This window comes from Aspergillus tanneri, assembly GCF_003426965.1.
Source record: "Aspergillus tanneri strain NIH1004 chromosome Unknown AapTan_7_pilon_pilon_pilon, whole genome shotgun sequence".
Lineage (NCBI taxonomy): Eukaryota > Fungi > Ascomycota > Eurotiomycetes > Eurotiales > Aspergillaceae > Aspergillus > Aspergillus tanneri.
The window spans coordinates 3,267,406-3,284,626 of NW_022984634.1; the positions used below are offsets into that span (position 1 = coordinate 3,267,406).

At 50.2% G+C, this 17,221-nt stretch overlaps 6 protein-coding genes across 6 annotated transcripts; 4 read left to right on the top strand and 2 right to left on the bottom strand.

Moving 5' to 3' along the window:
* Positions 1-171: 171 nt before the first annotated feature.
* ATNIH1004_007688 (J domain-containing protein) lies at positions 172-1,092 on the top strand (the record flags this gene model as incomplete). The annotated part of the gene is made up of 1 exon (XM_033572307.1): positions 172-1,092. The coding sequence occupies one exon, from the start codon at positions 172-174 to the stop codon at positions 1,090-1,092; it is 921 nt and encodes a 306-aa protein (XP_033425622.1).
* Positions 1,093-1,366: 274 nt separating this feature from the next.
* On the top strand, positions 1,367-3,408 carry ATNIH1004_007689 (uncharacterized protein; the record flags this gene model as incomplete). The annotated part of the gene is made up of 3 exons (XM_033572308.1): positions 1,367-1,860; positions 1,920-2,821; positions 3,098-3,408. 3 exons carry the CDS (start codon positions 1,367-1,369, stop codon positions 3,406-3,408), a joined length of 1,707 nt encoding a protein of 568 aa, XP_033425623.1.
* Positions 3,409-4,389: 981 nt separating this feature from the next.
* On the bottom strand, positions 4,390-6,933 carry ATNIH1004_007690 (uncharacterized protein; the record flags this gene model as incomplete). Its single annotated transcript, XM_033572309.1, has 2 exons — positions 4,390-5,374; positions 5,549-6,933. 2 exons carry the CDS (start codon positions 6,931-6,933, stop codon positions 4,390-4,392), a joined length of 2,370 nt encoding a protein of 789 aa, XP_033425624.1.
* Positions 6,934-7,488: 555 nt separating this feature from the next.
* ATNIH1004_007691 (uncharacterized protein) lies at positions 7,489-8,562 on the top strand (the record flags this gene model as incomplete). Its single annotated transcript, XM_033572310.1, has 1 exon — positions 7,489-8,562. The coding sequence occupies one exon, from the start codon at positions 7,489-7,491 to the stop codon at positions 8,560-8,562; it is 1,074 nt and encodes a 357-aa protein (XP_033425625.1).
* Positions 8,563-9,022: 460 nt separating this feature from the next.
* atg11 (autophagy protein ATG11) lies at positions 9,023-13,436 on the bottom strand (the record flags this gene model as incomplete). Its single annotated transcript, XM_033572311.1, has 4 exons — positions 9,023-9,229; positions 9,328-13,047; positions 13,115-13,226; positions 13,369-13,436. The coding sequence occupies 4 exons, from the start codon at positions 13,434-13,436 to the stop codon at positions 9,023-9,025; spliced, it is 4,107 nt and encodes a 1,368-aa protein (XP_033425626.1).
* A 258-nt stretch (positions 13,437-13,694) lies between these two features.
* Positions 13,695-14,569, top strand: ATNIH1004_007693 (centromere protein H; the record flags this gene model as incomplete). The annotated part of the gene is made up of 3 exons (XM_033572312.1): positions 13,695-13,872; positions 13,939-14,110; positions 14,200-14,569. 3 exons carry the CDS (start codon positions 13,695-13,697, stop codon positions 14,567-14,569), a joined length of 720 nt encoding a protein of 239 aa, XP_033425627.1.
* Positions 14,570-17,221: the final 2,652 nt, after the last annotated feature.

Sequence of the window (17,221 nt, forward strand, 5' to 3'; positions counted from 1 at the left end):
TCGTCCCAGGGGCACGTGACAGCATCACTGGTCTATCGGGAATTCGACGTCATCACAACCAACACTTGCTTCATCTCCAATCATCGTCAATCTTCCTTGTCCTGGTTCTTTCTTAGAATTGGAGGAGGAGGAGCAAACGACGTCTCTCCTCTCCATGGAAATCATGCCGCTATGCTCAAGAAATATAATATTTTCTGCTGCGGTGGACGGCAGCTGCTGACTCCACCGTACCACTCATCGCCACACATCTCTCAAGCTCGTTGCTTGCCACCACCACATCCCTCCTACAGATCCTATGCTACAGTTCATGGCTTCTCCGAGCCAGACTTATTGTGGCCGTCTTCCTCCTCGTTTACTCCCTACGACTTGTTCAAGCAAGACCGGAAGGCCCCGTACTCGAAGAGTCGGTTTTACGAACTAGTCAAGATCTACCATCCTGATCGACCGTGTCACGGCCACCCATTATGTAGGGACATCCCGCCCGAGGTGAGACTGCAGCGGTACCATTTGGTGGTGGCCGCTCATGAAATCTTGTCCGACCCGGCAAGACGAGCTGCTTACGACCGCTCTGGCACAGGATGGAGCCTTCACCCTAACTACAGTCATGGCCCGACTCCCTCCTGGGCCAGATCAGATTCCAGTGATTATGGTCCCATCAACGCTAATGCCACCTGGGAGGATTGGGAGCGCTGGTATAACCGCCATGAGGGGAAGCAGAGGCACATGGTGGACAACCGCACCTTCACTACCTTTATCATTCTACTTACGCTCCTCGGGGGCGCTGTGCAAGCCTCCTGGATCAGTCGGTTCAGTACTAGCTACGAAACCCGACTTCGGGAGGTCAGCAATGAGTCGACACAGTTCTTGATGGGACGGCGGGAGAATACAGTCAATCAAATGGCCTCATCCGAGGCGAAAGTCCAGCACTTCCTCATCCGGCGGGATCCATCGGGGTTTGGGTTGAAGGAGGAAGAACAGCCGGTATATCAGACCCTGTTGCATCCTCGAAGTGCCTCCAACCTAGAGAAGGGGTCTGAGGCCGAGGCTGTGGACAAAGGTGAAAATCCCAAACAGCAGGGAACGACTACATAAAAGCAAGCGATCGAGAATGGGAGGGCCGTAAAGTAAGCGTGAACCGAGCGTTCCCTAGATGATTGATTTGTATATACACGCATAAATATACTGCATATACGGCAAACCCGACCGAATGAATTACCCCTCACGTCTCGCCCAGTTGATCAACCGAGGTATTTTGGCTTTGTCCCGGTCCATCTCCTCTTCAGTTGCACCACCTGCACCGTCGCTCATTTGCATCTCCAGGTCATTCGTTTTGCATTGTTTCTTTTTGTCAGATGAACTCGCCATCATGAGCAGTCTCGGAATTTCCGTCGGTCTTCTGAAAGCGTTGTTGCTCAGAGTCCCGCTCATTCTCAAGACCGCTCTTCTCCATGGCAGTGGCCTGTCTCCGGTCTCGGGCAAGCAGGACCTTCGTACCGAGCTTACGGTTGCTATCATCCGCTCGTTTATGGGATCTATGGCCCCTGTCGGCGTTCAGCAACGGCGGACCATGCGAGATCCCGGCATCCAGGGGCCTATGTGGGTATCCAAGGTCACCTTTCCTGCCCCAGAGGATGCGGTGCAAGACGCAGTCTTCAGGGCCATTGAGGATCTGAAAGCGGGAGATGAGACATTCGATATCCCGGTTGTCTCGTCGGTTGAGGCCGAGTGGACAGGCCATCGCGATGGAGTGGACAAGAACGCACCGCAGCCCGGCCTCCCGGAGGAAGAGAAGTATCAGAAACTGCAAAAGGAGGCGCGGACGGACACGGTGATCCTGTATTTCCATGGAGGTGCATACTTGTAAGTAGACCACGGCCTGGGATAGGTGGTAAGCCTGCTGATTATTTCAATGCCTTCAGCCTGATGGACCCTTGTACCCATCGTGCTCCCGTCTGTCAACTAGCCAAACGCGCTGACGCTCGTGTCTTGTCCGTGCGGTATCGACTTGCTCCTCAGCATCCGTTCCCATCAGCGCTCGTTGACGCCCTGGTCGCCTACCTGTCACTCCTTGCTCCTCCGCCGGGTTCGTTCCACAACACGGTACCTGCAAAGAAGATCCTCTTCTCCGGCGACTCGGCAGGAGCAAATCTCTGCTTGGTCCTGCTTCAGACCCTTCTCACCTTGCGACGTACATCCCCAACAATTCGCTTCCACGGCCAGGATATCCCCCTGGAACTCCCAGCCGGATTAGCGCTCACCTCTCCCTGGTGCGATATCACCCGGTCCATGCCCTCGATCGTTCACAATGCACTGTACGACTACCTTCCTCTTCCACAACTGCATCACGACACAACCTACCTGCCACCCAAAATCCCTCCGGATAGCTCCTGGCCCTGCACTCCGCCGCGAGTCGACTTCTTCGCCCATGCGAGCGCCCTCATCCACCCTCTGGTGAGTCCCCTGGCGGCGCACCAGGAACTCTGGAAAGACGCACCTCCTATCTTCATCTCCGTGGGCGAGGAGGGCCTAGCGGACGAAGGCCTCGTGATCGCTCGCAAGATGCATCAGGCCGGCGTTCCCGTTGTGGTCGATCAGTTCGAAGGCATGCCGCATTGTTTTGCGCTCATAATAATGGGAACGTCGGCAGGTCGACTGTTCTTCGACCGCGTCGCGGATTTCTGTCGAGACGCGGTCGCCGGCCGGGTCAAGTCGTCTGGACACCTGTCGTACATTACATACCAACAGCGAAGCATTTGCGAGATCCCGTTGGAGGATATGGTGGCTTTGACGGACGAGGAGGTCGATGAGCGAATGCGCCAATGTAGGAACTGGCGTGTGGAGGGGGAGAAACAGCTTCGGAAGCAATGGGCGGAGAGAGCGAGGCTATAGTTTATCTTAGGTTTATGGTTTGTTTGATTGTTATTCAAGATTCCCCCTGTGTGATTTTACCGGAGTGGTGACTATATATTGAAAGACGTATGTACTAGATTACGTGACATTGCAAGGAAGATTGACTCATCTACTCGATTTCTCACCAGCACAACCTTCTCCCTCATCATCGATATCTATACTCAGTGATCAATGTCTCAATCCACAGCAGGCCCTACCTTCCGAAATTACAACCCTGACCAAGCATCCCTATATGCCCAAGCCCGTCTCTCGTACCCCCCAAAGCTGTACGAGACCATTCTGCGCCACCACAGCCAAACAGACGATCGATTTGACTCACTTCTCGACATCGGCTGCGGGCATGGCAACGCCACTCGCGATCTGGCTCCGGTATTCCACACCGTGGTTGGAGTTGATCCCAGTCCAGAGATGATCCACACAGCCCGTCAGATGAGTGGTTCCTCGAAGTCGAAATCTGGAAAGCCAGTCGAGTTCATAGTCGGTCATGCGGAAGACTGATGATACCGGGTGTTGATCTTTTGGTTTCGGCGATGGCAGTAAGAATTCATCAATCATTCTCTCATTCTCCCACTATGCTATATAATGTACTATAATAAACGCTAATGGAAGGAATAAAGGCACATTGGTTCTCCATGCCGAAGTTTTGGACCCAAGCTGCGAAGTCAGTGACTACAGGGGAACGGTTGCTCTATGGATTTGTGCTTCGCTTTATTGTCGTAAGTACATACATATATTTTATGTAAATACTTATAAAATAAAGAAAGAGAAGGGAAAATCTAAATCTGAATGTGAATAGACCCCTCAACACCAAATGCACCACAAATCCAACAAGCCCTCTTCCATCTAGAAAGAACTATCCTCCAGCCCTACGAACTACCCGGAAACCGTTTATCCTCGAACCTCTATCAGGGCCTGCCCCTGCCGTGGACAGTAGATCCCTCTGTCTCATGGGCCTTTCGAGAGTTGGACTCTGCGCGTGTTGAATGGGACCGTGATGGTGTTCCAGGGGAAGAGAATAGGGTCTATTTCGTGGGGCGGGAGACAACACTGGATGATTTGGAGATGAGTCTCAGTACGGCGAGTATGGTTTCGCGATGGAGAGGCAAATCCACGTCTGGATGGGACTGATGATGACTGCGTTAAAGTGACGATGAAGGAGGTAAGGAAGGCATTGGGAGATGGTCGGGATACAATCCATATCGGACATTCGTGTGCGCTGCTGTTGTTTAAACGATCCTATGAAGTGCAGGGGCCGGATTATCATGATGTCTAGACTGTTGGAGTCATGCAGCGAGATGAAATTCGAATGAGAGTATCTTGAGTATCTTTGATTAGTGGATTCATACAGAACGATCTAAAAACGCCTTCGACCATACCAGTCATGTCCTCCAACTCCGTAAAAATGCTCCAATCTGATACCAAAAGAATCTTTGTGAGGATAGGTAAATTCAGAAAATAAAAGAAGAATACAGTCCAACGCTAGAGATATTCATCATCATCCATAGATACTTCCCAGTTCGTCTCCGCCCTCGAATCGAGTTCGAGATCTGAAACCGCTTCGGGGATATTGGTCGAAGCTGCCTCTTGCGCTTTTGTTCCCGCGAAGCCAAAAAACCCACGGGTAGTTGTTGTGGCAGCAGGAAAGCTCGTCATCCGACTACCATGGACTCGGATTTCGCCCGACCGGTTGAGATAGCGAGGCGCTTCGTCTACGTAGCCGTCCCAGAACCCCAGCAGTTGTGCCATGAGCCGGGAAAATGCAATCATAACCGCCCAGACCGGAGCGAAGACCGCGGACAGATGCGACCAGCGCCAGAACATTGTCGGAATCACAAATGGAAACCGCGGCGCATCGCGAAGCAGGCAATTTCCGCTGCACACGGTGGAAACAAACGGATGGCAATAGTAGTCGCACATGGTCGATTCGGCATAGGACCAGGCAAAGAGAATGATCGTAAACCAGCCAAGACGCGTGGGACGGATGCGTCGCGAAACCGCATCGCGTTTCCAGAGACGGGGAAGCAAGATAGCCGTATACATGGGGCTATCATTGCGAGTGGCGCAGGCCGTGCAACTTTCATCGGCATGGCTGTGGGCCGAGTTGACCTCCTTTTTCGAAGTCGGAATCAATTCGACTTGCTTCTCCAGTCCATCAAGGCCCTTCTTCACCCGGCTGATATTTTCGGAGAAGGATCGAAGTTTCTCATTGAGTCCGTCCAGGTCGATGATATCATGGCCCTTGGAATAAGCAGCAAGCCCGAGTTTTTGCATCACGAACTTTTCGTATGCCTCATCCTCCTCCGTCTCGGTCTTCGCCTCGTTTGGTGTTTCATCCAAAATGAGCTGGAGCGATTCGATCGTATCATCACCAACGTCCAGGTGCTCCTTGTCGGCTTTGAACTCTTGCATGACCGTCTCCAGGGCACTTTTGGGAAGATTTGGTTTGACCAATGGTGGCTTCTTTCTGTCTTGTGGCTTGTCTGCTGCGGTACTGCCCTCTCTTTCTACCTCCTCCTTGGCCTTCTCCTTCTCTCTCTCAGCTCTTTCGCTTCCTTCTGTTGCTTTCACTTCACTCTCTCCCCCCCGTCTCTCCGCCTCTCTTTTTTTTTCCATATCTCTTTCCTGTCTCTTCGGAGACGGAACATCCATGGTACTAGATTCTTCAACGATCCGCGACTCGGTTGGTTCGAAGGATCTCGTCGATTTATCCTTTACAGGCGGCAGCACCATGATGTCTCTCGAAGGTTTCCCAGAGGAGCGATGAACCCGCTCGGTCACGGGAGTGTCGATCCAAGCGCCGGTCACCACTGGTGTTTTATCATAGATGCGACCCTCCGGGATTGTCGGCGCCTCTGGCGTTCTAAGTTCAGTCTGGCGTTGGGGTTGTCTTGGGCTCTCGGTCCTCGAAAGCTTACGCAGCAGATCATGCGAGTCTCGCTTCGTGGGACTGCACTTGGTAAACGTGGAGTTTTTGTAAACGATAATCGGCGTGTGGGGAATATGGTCTCCGCCTGTTCGCTTTTCATCATTCTGTCCAGAGGATAGCTTGTTTTGCGCATCCGATAAGGGAGCTCTGCTAGGTTGGTTCGTTGAGCGTTCCCCCACGGCAGTTCGGTTTCCGGCACCTACTCGATCGAGGTGGTCATTGCGAGAGGCCCTTTCAAATTCGTGTTTTGAATATGATTCGCCTGCAGATTTCTCGGCTACTTGCTTGCTCTCACGTTCGCCAGGTTGGGTGATACTCCTCAGCCAGCCTCGATGGCGGGTGCCTCGGCTGCCCCAGGTTGAGGGGAGATTCAACGTAGGCATGACACCATCGTCTTCTTCAGATACACCCCCATCTTCAAGTTCCCGCCGTTGTAGATTCTCTGATGTTAGAGCGGTAGTCGTGCCGGTTTTGTTCAATACGGGTGAGCGGCTGGAGGTGGCCCGTTTTAATCGTTGCTCGTCCTTGACAGGATCCGAGGAATTTCGACGGTACGAACTCTCCCCCACGTCGTCTAAAAAGGGTGCGTCCGTGCTTGTAAATAGTCCATTATCTCTCATCGTAGAGCACATAGAAGAGCCCCGACCTCGGCTGTCGCGCAATTGCTTTCTTGGGATATAAGCCTCGTTCTCTTGCGGATCCAGATCGACCAGACTACCCTCGTCGTCGATCTGTCGATATGTCTCCGCCAATTCATTTGGGGGATTAGACTCCGGGGACATCGGACCGAGGCCTGGCATCCTCCCGTTTGGCGTGCCCAGCGTATAGCGACCAGAAGCTAAGTCGTCTCTCTCTGACATTGTGGGATAGCGTGACACGGCTTCGAATGCTCCTCGTAGAGTCCCTGAGTTGCTGAGATTCCTCCGTTGTCGAGAGCTAGATCCATTCGAAGGGCTGGGGATTCGTGACGCGTCAAACCGGTCTGCTGCGCGGGATTCGAGTTGCGCTCGACGGAAGGGAGAGAGATGTTGTTGCGACGGCTCATGAGTGCGACGCGACAATCCTGAGTGATCGCTTCTGCGCTGGGGGGAAGGCATGGTAGGCAGTAATAACCCTCAGTGAATGAACGGGAAGAGATGGGCCCTGGACAGGATCATTCACCGACGATGAGTGAGTGTGAGAGAAGGAGTGCGAGAGTGACCAACGACAGAATTTCCGTATCGGGCTAGCGGGAACAACGTCAATTAAGCAACTTTTGCTTCGTCTTCCTTCGCCTCTTCTCACTGTCTCCTCTCTTCTCTCGAGTCCCAGCCATGGCTTGCTGGCACCGCTGAAGATCCGCAGATCTGCCCTCTCTGGTACGAATGACCTTGTTTCCCATCCAGCGTGACCGGGAGGTTGCTGCCTCTCTGCCTTTTTGGATGCTGACATGTGACCCCCATCAGGTGTTTAGTCCTCATCTCCCCCCGTATGGTCTCCTCCGATTCCTGACATTCCAAGGGACAGGCTGCATGTAAAAAATAAATAAAATAACTGTGCTCAGAAGACACATACAGTGGATATCCTGCTCTTTTCCCTGCCCTCTTCGTCAGAAACCATTCCACATGCGTTGAGGCGACACAACGCCGACGATATCCACGTCATTTCTCATTATGGCAAAGTCCGCAAGGCGAGCAGGAAAGGCAAAGGCCTCTGCGACCCCAACTTCATCTTCTGGAACCTCGACTCCTAGTTCACAAGCGGGTCCACTTCCTCCGTTCACCAAAGCCTCCGCCTCACTTCAACCCTTCCTCGAAACCCTCTTCCCAGAGGAGGTGTACCTGATCCATATAGACAATACTCCGAGAGAAACCAAACAGCAGGCATTCAACGCACCGGTGTTGATCAATGTCGTCATCACAATGGTCCTGGCTTTCCGCTTGTACATGGTCCGCAGCATGTACCCGGCGATGCTGGCGACATTGGCTGGCCTAACAAGCTCCATGACGGTGGACACCACCGCGCTGTCATGGGGGGAGCTGACGCTAATCGTCTTGAGTCGGACCGCGAATGTGATGTTGGATTACTTTCTGGTAACAATTTTTCTTTCCTGGCCGATCCGATTTATTCAGGGCCCTGTCATGTGGCGTCGCAGTCTCGGCTTCCGGGGCCGTGAGGTTATTGTCCGACGCAGCCGGCCCAGCTTGAGCGAAGGGTTGGAGCGGAATCGCTGGATTCGAGAAGATGAAGCCACGAGGGATAAGATCGTCGCCGCCGTGACCCCGGACCGGATCAAGAAAACCGGCTATCTACTTGTGGATGCGGATTGGGACCTTGACTACAATGCTATGATAAAGGCCCACGAACTAGTAGACCGCACCCGAAAGGACGACGGTGTGCCTTTGGAAGAGTTCCGGACGGCAGTGCTCGTCAATACGGATTCGGACGGTTGGTTGATCTGGCACGTTGGAGACGAGGATACGGCGGAAGGAAGGGCTCGGTCGGCCCAACGCGACCAAATTCTGGCATTCAAGGATAAACTGACGGCCATGGGGAAAGAGGATCTGTTCTTCCGATGGGTCGAGTTGATCCAGTATGAGAGTACCCGGCCCGGTGGATTCACCCTTGAGAGGCAGAAGTCTGCCATGATCCAAGCTAAGCAACTATTTGAGGATGAAGGGGTCGATTTCGCGCGATTTTGGCAGGAAGTTGGCGGCATGGAGGGTTTCGTGGAGGAACTTGATTGAGATGTTGTTTGATTCTACTTCCTTTTTTTCCCTGGGCATTCTTCTACTCGATTGGTTTCGTCCTTTTCTCTCCAGTGGCGTTTCGGGGCTCCATTAGCATGTATTAGATATAGCAGACAATCAACTGATTACCCAATAAGCCACGGTCCATAGTTGTATACTCATTCTGAAATGCTATGATCATTGTAAACTCGGCTGGCTAAATCCACATAGTCTAGTTTCCAAATCATATGCCAGATGATATGCCAAGACAAATGAAAAATAAAAATAAAAATAGAAAACGCGTCGCGTTCCATATAGATGGGTATCATTCAATCACGTCCAATTTCAGAACTCGGCAGTTGGACAGACATTTCCTTTTCATGCTTCATTAAAGGAACAGTTTTCATAGTATGCAATAAAGAGAAGACACTTTAGAGCGGGGTAATACAAGGGAAAATTACCACAGATCATATTTCATTCACCGATTCTCGCTCTCTAAACGGTATTCAACAGACCAGAGCTTCTCCCATGGCCGATATCTAGCCGCTGGGCGCTGACTGGGGGTTGATCGTGACGAGGCAGTATGAACATCCTCAAGACGGGGGGATGCAAGAGAACTGGTGTCTCTAAGTGGCTGCTGCAGTTGCGGCTGACCAGGCAAAGCCTCATAGGTTCGTCCCAAGCCCTATGACGGTCCGTCAGCTCCGTTCAGGAGATGCACACGCAAGAAAAGGGATTTAGGAGCCGTGGGTTTCACTGGCCCTGGAGCAGGTCGCGGCGAACCTCGTCGAAAACAGGAGCCCTCTCCCGTGGCTGCGAGCCAGTAGCTGTAGCGTCTACCTCGGCAGGTCGGACCAGGTCGATTGTAGAGTCGTTCGCCCGCTGGGATGGAGTGCTGGGCCCTTTTTTGGAAGCAGAGCTGTTCCGCCGACTATCCAGACTCTTCGAGAGGGTTTTGGCGACGTTTCCACCGGCAGTTGTGCGTTTCAATCGAATGCTGCCTTTCGCGTCAACGTGGGCCGGTGCAACTGTGCTTTTGCCCAGACCTGGGGTGGCTGGGGCACCAGGCTTTTCTTCCACGGCATCCAGAAGGTACCAGCGGAGGCCGTCAGATAACTCGAATGGATTTTCGTCATCGAAGGATGTGCCATCGCTGGCCTCGCCGAGTGACCGACGGTCAGGATTGGCACCATTTATGGATTTGGAGAGATCCACAACCCGTTCTTCGATTTTAGTGATGCGCGCCAATAGCCAGTCCCGGGCCTGAAGCTTATGCGCATCTTGCTCGCGCAGAAAATAGTGCGGAGCTCCAACGTTAAACGCGGCCCAGGACCGAATGGCTTGGTTCCGAGTCGGCAGAAAGAGGGCAAGATCCCCCTCCTTGAAGGATCGATAGGCGATTTTTTCATGAGCTTCGCTTTGGGTCCGATGGTACTTATCACGATATCCCCGAGCCTCTTTCTGCCACTTGCGAGCGAGTAATTCAATATCCTTGACTCGTTTGACGACCGCATCCCCGAAAATGTCCACATCAAATTGGTACAGAGACTCCATAAAGGCCATGAACTGGTCGGTTTCCTCTTCAGTGTTATCTGCTTCCATCCAATTAAGAAGACTGGGGTCGGGCCTGACCGACACAATTCCGGACTGGCTGAGGCTATCACCTGTACCCGACAGCGCATTTACTTTCGAGGACCTCTGGACAACTATGTCTCCATCCTGTCGAATAATGGTGAAGCCCAGTTGCTCCAGCATATGCTCCAGCTTCTCCACCTGTCTGAAAAGCTGTTTGGAAAGCTCCTGGGATCTACTACCACATGTCTCTGTTCGGGCCGCAGCCTGCTGTTCGGACTCTGAAACAGCTTCCACCTTTTGTTTCCAGGCAAGGACCTCTTCTTCGGACTGGCGAGCCTGCACCTCCAGCTCAGCCAGCCGCTGGGACAAACTCGTCAATTTGCGCTCTTCTTCTATCACACGCTCCCGGAGCGCATCGGAGCCCGACTCGCCTGCGGCAAACTGTGACTGCAGAGTATTCAGCTTTGACCGCTCGTCATTCAGCTCACTCATCATGGCGGTCACCTTTGATTCTTCCCCCTCAAGTCGTTTTCTAGCTGAGGAGAGCTCCGATTCACGTGTTTCTACAACCGCCTTCAATTCTTGAGCCTCGGATTCCACTCGGCCCAGGCGTTCCTCCAATGCCTTGCTTTCGGATATGGCTTTCGTAACGTTATCTTCGGCATTCTTAGCGTGAATGGACAAGCCTTCTGAAAGCACTTCTATGGCCTTTATGATGCCAGGAACCCCATCGGGAACGGCCCCTCCAGGCGACAAGTTCATAAAAGCAGCATGCAATGCATGATAGGTCTCCTGATCTTTTGCTTCTCTTGCCCTTTCTTGTTTTTCAAGCTCTTCGAGGCGTGCATGGAGGCCTTCCTCCATCTCCTTGCAACTCTGTGTTTGTTCCCTTAGAGCAGTCATCTTTTGAACTTCGCTCTCAGCATAAGCATGCACATCTTGAAGCTCCGCTTCGAGTTGGTGTATCCGCTCGTCCGCGTCTTGCCTTTCATGCTCACGCGTGTCCATGACCCTATCCAATTCCTCCTCCAGCTCCTCAGCTCGAACCTTGAACCTTTTCTTCTCCTCCTCCAAGTATCTTCGTTCATCATCAAACTCGCGTTGTAGAGCTTCAAGGTTACCAATCAGATCTTCCTTCGTAGACTGTACTTCCTGGAACTTGTCGGTGTTTGATTGACGTTCAGCATGGGCTTCTTTCTGTAGTCTCTGCACCGTCTCTCGCTCCGCAGCCAGTTCACTTTCGAGGTGGACAATACGTTGAGTAAGTGCCTTTTCCTCTGAGGATTGATTCGTCGACATTCGCCTCGATGAAACAGACGATCTTCTCGAGTGTGTGTCTGGATGTGGTGATGCAGGTAAACTGGGGAAATCCAGCGAAAAGTTACCACTAGCCGGTCGCCCCATATGACTCTGGCGGTGCAAAAGATCCTCCAACTTCCGGATACGGCTCTCAGAGCCCTTGAGCCTGTCTTCCAGCTTTGATTTTTCATCTCTGAGGCTTCGAACCATGTCATCACCGCGAAGGAGAAGAGAGCTGCGGCTTAGATCAAAGACACTGCCTTCCTTAAAAGCCTTGGCCCTACGACGCTGCATCCGTGTAGGAGCATCCAATTCTTTCAAGTGCTGGGTTAGTTCTTGAGCTATGCTGGTCATACTAGTCTTGGTCTTCAGCTCTTCAATGTAAGTTTCGATCTCCTTTCTACTGACCGTGGGCCATTCAAGCTCGTGGCCCCGTAGGTTAACTTCAATACCTGGCGTCATCGTATCGGAGACGGAAACGAACTCGCCCATATTCTTTACCCATTTCTTTCTTCGTCGCTGCTCCTCATCACGGAAAACAGACATCTCTTCGGCAAGAGTAAGTGAGTCCGCTTTCATCTTGTCACTGAATTCGCGGCGTCGCACGGACTCTATCAAAACAGACCCATAAACCAGGGGCATATGGAACACGGAATATATAATATCAAACGCATCGCTTTGGAAGTTGAGGTTGCCAATTTGATTCTGTACATCGGCAAGGCGTGATTCGATGGTTGATATCTGTTGCATGTGGCTAGAAGCGGTCTTCACCGTATCGTTATATCGTCTGACAGCATCGTCCAGGCCTGCCTGGATTTCAGCACTAATATCCAGTAGGGACGGGAGAAGATTTTTCGTATGGCTGAGGGCAAGCCTAGAAATGTTGGCCAACGTTTTCTGGTTATTGGGTAGAGCCAAGACATGTTCATAGTCGGACTGTATTTTCTTAGATATCGTTCGCACTTCTTGTAATAGGCCTTCGATGCCGTCCACACTCGAAGGAATAGTGCTATCAATCAGGTGCTGTGTGTTTGCCGCAATCTCACCTACAGCTTTCTCCACATCTGCGACTTGATGAGCAAAGCGGGAAGATACGACCGCTGCTTCCGACCCAGCCTTCTGTATTTCTTCTAAGTCCACGTATTCCCGCAACGTCCCTACTGATTTCTCTTTGTCCTTCTTCGGCGTCGACGGTCGGCCTAAAAATGGGAAGTCTCTGCGAGCAGGAATGGTCTCCAGTGTCGCAAGTGCCCGTTTCCACCCATCGAGTGCTGTTTGCTGTTCCTTCAATAAGTCATTTGTCCATGTCTGCGCTTCCTGAAAGCGATGCTCTAAGGTCCCCACATGCGATTTAAGGTTCTCGAGAGCCACGCTCATTGCGCGGTTCATTATGCTGGTCCGCTCATTGTGTTCATGAATGCTCTTATCAACCAATTCGCAGCGCTCCAACAGAGCCAACGCCCACGTTCGTCTGGCCATGTAGAGATTCCTCCACGCTTTTAGGTCATTCTGGTCCTTGAGAATATCGGGTGGGCTATCCAGGTCGAGTGGTTGCGGAGAAGGAAGCTTTGGGGGATCGATGTTGTTTGGCTCACTGACATAACGTCGATCATAGACAAATATTTCGTTCTAACGGCCAGTAATAAGCATGGGAAGAGCAGTGAAGTCAGAAGGCCGGCAGCCAACAATATCATACCTCGGTTGCAAGTGTTGGGATCTTGACGTTTTTCCCACGGGCAGTCATTAAGATCTGCCTCTGGGAGGGCACTGACGTACTACGGGTAATCCATGACCGAAGTGCATCCGGTCTAGAGGTTCAGAAAAATCGTCAGTAGGCATGTCCACACAACAAGGTTAAAATGATGGCTTGAGGAGGCCGGGAGCACACAGATAACGGCCCCGGAACATATCGAGGGCAGAAGGAATAGCTAGGAGAGAGAGAGAGCGTACGAGGTGAATGATATCGGGTCGGCAAGCAAATGCTCACCCGAATGAGCGATATAGATGTGCAGAGACATCCCCTCCTCACCAGCCGAGCAAAGCGGCTCCAGGCTCCAGGGATTTTATATGAAGAATGCGGGAAGGGAGATGATAAGAAGGCCGGTGACATAGCAACCTACTAGTAACTAAGGTTCTTAAGGCATCCAGACCTGACCTAGGCCTTATTTGGCGAATAATGCGCTGCTCCTCGGAAGCACCCAAGCGGGATCTCCACCGCCCGCGAACAGCCAAAATAATCAGACCAACCACCCCACGATGCCTATTTCCTAAGATCGATGGCATCTGGTAAGGTCCGTTCTTTACCTCATCTGGAACCAGGTGAGGTATCTTTAGTAGAGCTCGTTGCCGATGATTCCCGGGATACTGTAACTTTCTCCGACAAGGAGGCAAGAATTTTACAGCTTTATCATCAGATCCAGGAACAACAACTAGAAAAGGCGTTACTTGAACAAGGTATTTTCTTATTTTCTATTTTTGTTTACTTCTATGCCCTCTCTACAAATGCTCATACCCTGGCAGATCTTCAATTGCTCTCTGGCGACAATGCTGAGGAGCAGTTGGCCATTGCAGAACGAGAGCTCCTCGAAGCCAGAGCCATGTACACCGTGAAGAAGAAAGCTATCGCAGCAGTCCTCATGACTGATCCTACTATTAAAGCGGTTCATCTGAAGGCGACATCTCCACCTGAACTGTATGTTTTCCCCCTCATTAACCTATTATAGTCAACTTCTAGATCGACGTGCGCGTCTCAGGCTTTTACCATCCCCTAACAAGTTATAGATCTCTTCTTCGACTCGTCAATCGTCGTGATGTGCTCTCTCTGGCACATGAGAATCTTAATGCAGCACATAATACGACGCTTAAGAAGCTGTCTAGCCTAGAGGTGGACAACCTACAGCTCCATCGAAAAAACAAAGAGTTAGTCCGTGAATTACTAGAGCTTACCAAGGACGATGCGTCGTGGAAAGAGCATCTCGACGATGCAGAACTCGAGGCGCAATTAGAACAAGTGAAGGAAAATCATAGGAAAAGCAAAGCCAAATGGGATATTATGAAAAATATAGCGAGCGCCGTTGTTGTTGGGAGTGGGGTTAAATGGGCTGATGATGAGGCCCTTACTGCCCTCGTGCTGGATGAATCCGATGATTGAATGCATTTGATGACTTACTCGCGGACCATCACCTGTTTGATCATTGTGTTTTGCACGAATACCTAAGAAGGCGTTGGATCGGTGTTTATACCCTGTTTACCCTAAAACACATGAGCTTAACTTGATTCTATTCATATGGAAACGAAGAAAAATGATTAAATAATAAATCGTTTGAGCTATATACTTTGAAGGATGGATGAGCTATCAGAATATGTAGGACCCACGTGACATCATCGGGCCCAGAGAAGGAAATGCCCTTCGTCATACCAACTGTTAACTAATTAACACTACTAAGGTAGTGTTGGGGAAAGGACGACTGAAGGATGGTTAGTGCTACCCATCAGATACCCACCAAGAAAATAGTGTAAACCTTGAACGTATCGTAAAGCCGTTTAAGCACTGAAATAAAAAAAAAAAAAAGGTGTATCTCTTCAAGGGAATGTTGCAGCCAGCAGCAAGCATCATCATGGGATGATGGGGAGGGGACGAAATTGAAGAGGAGCCGGGCGTTTCCACCTGGAACCAGCGAACAGACCAGACTCCAGCCAGTATGGTCTTGACCCCTCTTCATTAGGAGGACGGAATACAGGGCGTTTACTTACAATACCAGATATCCATTTCTTCTCTAATAATACTTACTGTACATACAGATCCAGTATTTTGCCGGTAACTTTTGAGTGTTATTTAGACTGGAATGTGGTGGCATTTAATTTACCTTACCGAGTCATCAATAGACAGACAATCTACAATAGTCGGTTGGTCCAAGCACCTCGACCTGTCGAATATGGTTAATATGGTGAGTGAGGCGGGGAAATAGTACATAATAATTTGAAAGAATCTCTCTTTAAAATAAATAAATACATAAATAGGAACTAGGATTCACACAACATATTGGACCTTTTAAGATCCTGCTGTCCCTCAGGGACGATGCAAATACTGCCTCAGCACTTGAGCTGGAAGCAAGGTTCCTGAAGCACCCAGCAACTCCTATCTCTATGGAGTAAGCAGGTAGCCATTATAAGGGAAAATAGACCCGTATTAATCCATACTGTGATCAAATACAAGTGGCGTATTTAAGCGTATGCAATGCATGAGATGACACTACCTACTAAAGTACATGTACAACTGAAGATGTATCTTCAGTACCCAGGGTAAAAAATGATAGATTCATGTGTTGTGCTTCAGACCACAGGAATATATTACCTATCTGCTACTCCATACGATAGGGAGACCGCTGTGGGCAGCAATTTAACGAGTCACAGTTACCGGGTACTTCTAGGTGAACTTATGTACATGTACAATGGATAGTGGGCAAGTATCCTGTGCAAGAAGTTCTATACTCCGTACCCTAGTAGGCGTCCATTCTGGAAAGTCTGTCCACGGGAATATGTACATAGTGCAACCTCCTAATTTCAGGCTTAATGACAAGAACCTGTCCTATAATAGATCATGGTCAAATGACAGTATCTCTATCAGCACGCGCGCGTCGGAAGAGCACAAAAAAGTACTCGCGAAATAGCATATGGTACATCTCAGAATATGCGGAATAAAGATACAAGGGAAGGCAGAGATCAAAAACGGTACAGAAAAATAAAATAATTGTCGGAGATCAGTTCCTTTTGACGAGTACCAGCTCCGAGGTACATGTAGATACGAATGTTGCGTCTGTAGGGCACCTATAGAGGAGTCTAGATATATATCTAGTTGAGAGTAAAGTAACAGACGGTAGTCGAAGGGAGGGTTCCTACTTTTGTCCACCACTCAAGGATGATAGATTTGCAAATAAATAGTTCATATGACAGTGTGATGAAACAGTTTCCTTTGGAGATAAAATCTGTACTTATTACCATCACTAATGGCTATCTCCAATTGCCAGTGTTCTTCACCCAGGACATACATTCAGGTGTATGGTCATAGGCCGGCCAAACAACCTAGGAAGAGGTGTGATTTTCGGGAATCTTGGTCAATCCCTATGTCAACAGATGGTAGAAGTACGGAGTACCCCCTAATGTAAGTATGTGCATATTGACTTGGGATGAGTGTGTCGACCTAGTCTTAGATACCTTCTCTGGAGTATCTGTGGTATTATGGTGTGCCGGTACGGAGAGTTTCTCAGGTGGACAATTATGGGTACCGCCGTACTAGGCACATACATACAGCCTAAGGCTGCTTACGCTGCAAGAGATTTTTACGGATAAATAGGTACTAACTTGCTACCCACCACTCCATAATCCACCTTGATTAGTAGATGCTTAGGTGCTGAGATGTCAGCTCTTTTCCTTACTTTTAGTAGTACTATTGAAATGTATCGGGTACAGTTTACTCCAACATACTCCATAGATACATATTTCCATTACGCAGAGAAAGAAACAGGCAGACAGGCACTTCACAGCCTGGTAGGAGGATGGTACTGTATTATACAATACCACGGGCAAACAGTGGAGCTCTTCAGGGCAATTGCTCAGCACAGCTTTCTGGCCGCGTCTGACAACATGAGTGAATTACACCATGCGAACCGCGGAGTGCACGAAGAACTTTCCAAATTAATAAGGAACATTTTATAAATTGTGACTAGTAAGAGCAATAAATATTATTAAAAAACAGTAGAACACCCCCGAATTCAATAAGTTGCGTGAATTGCTGGCCATATTC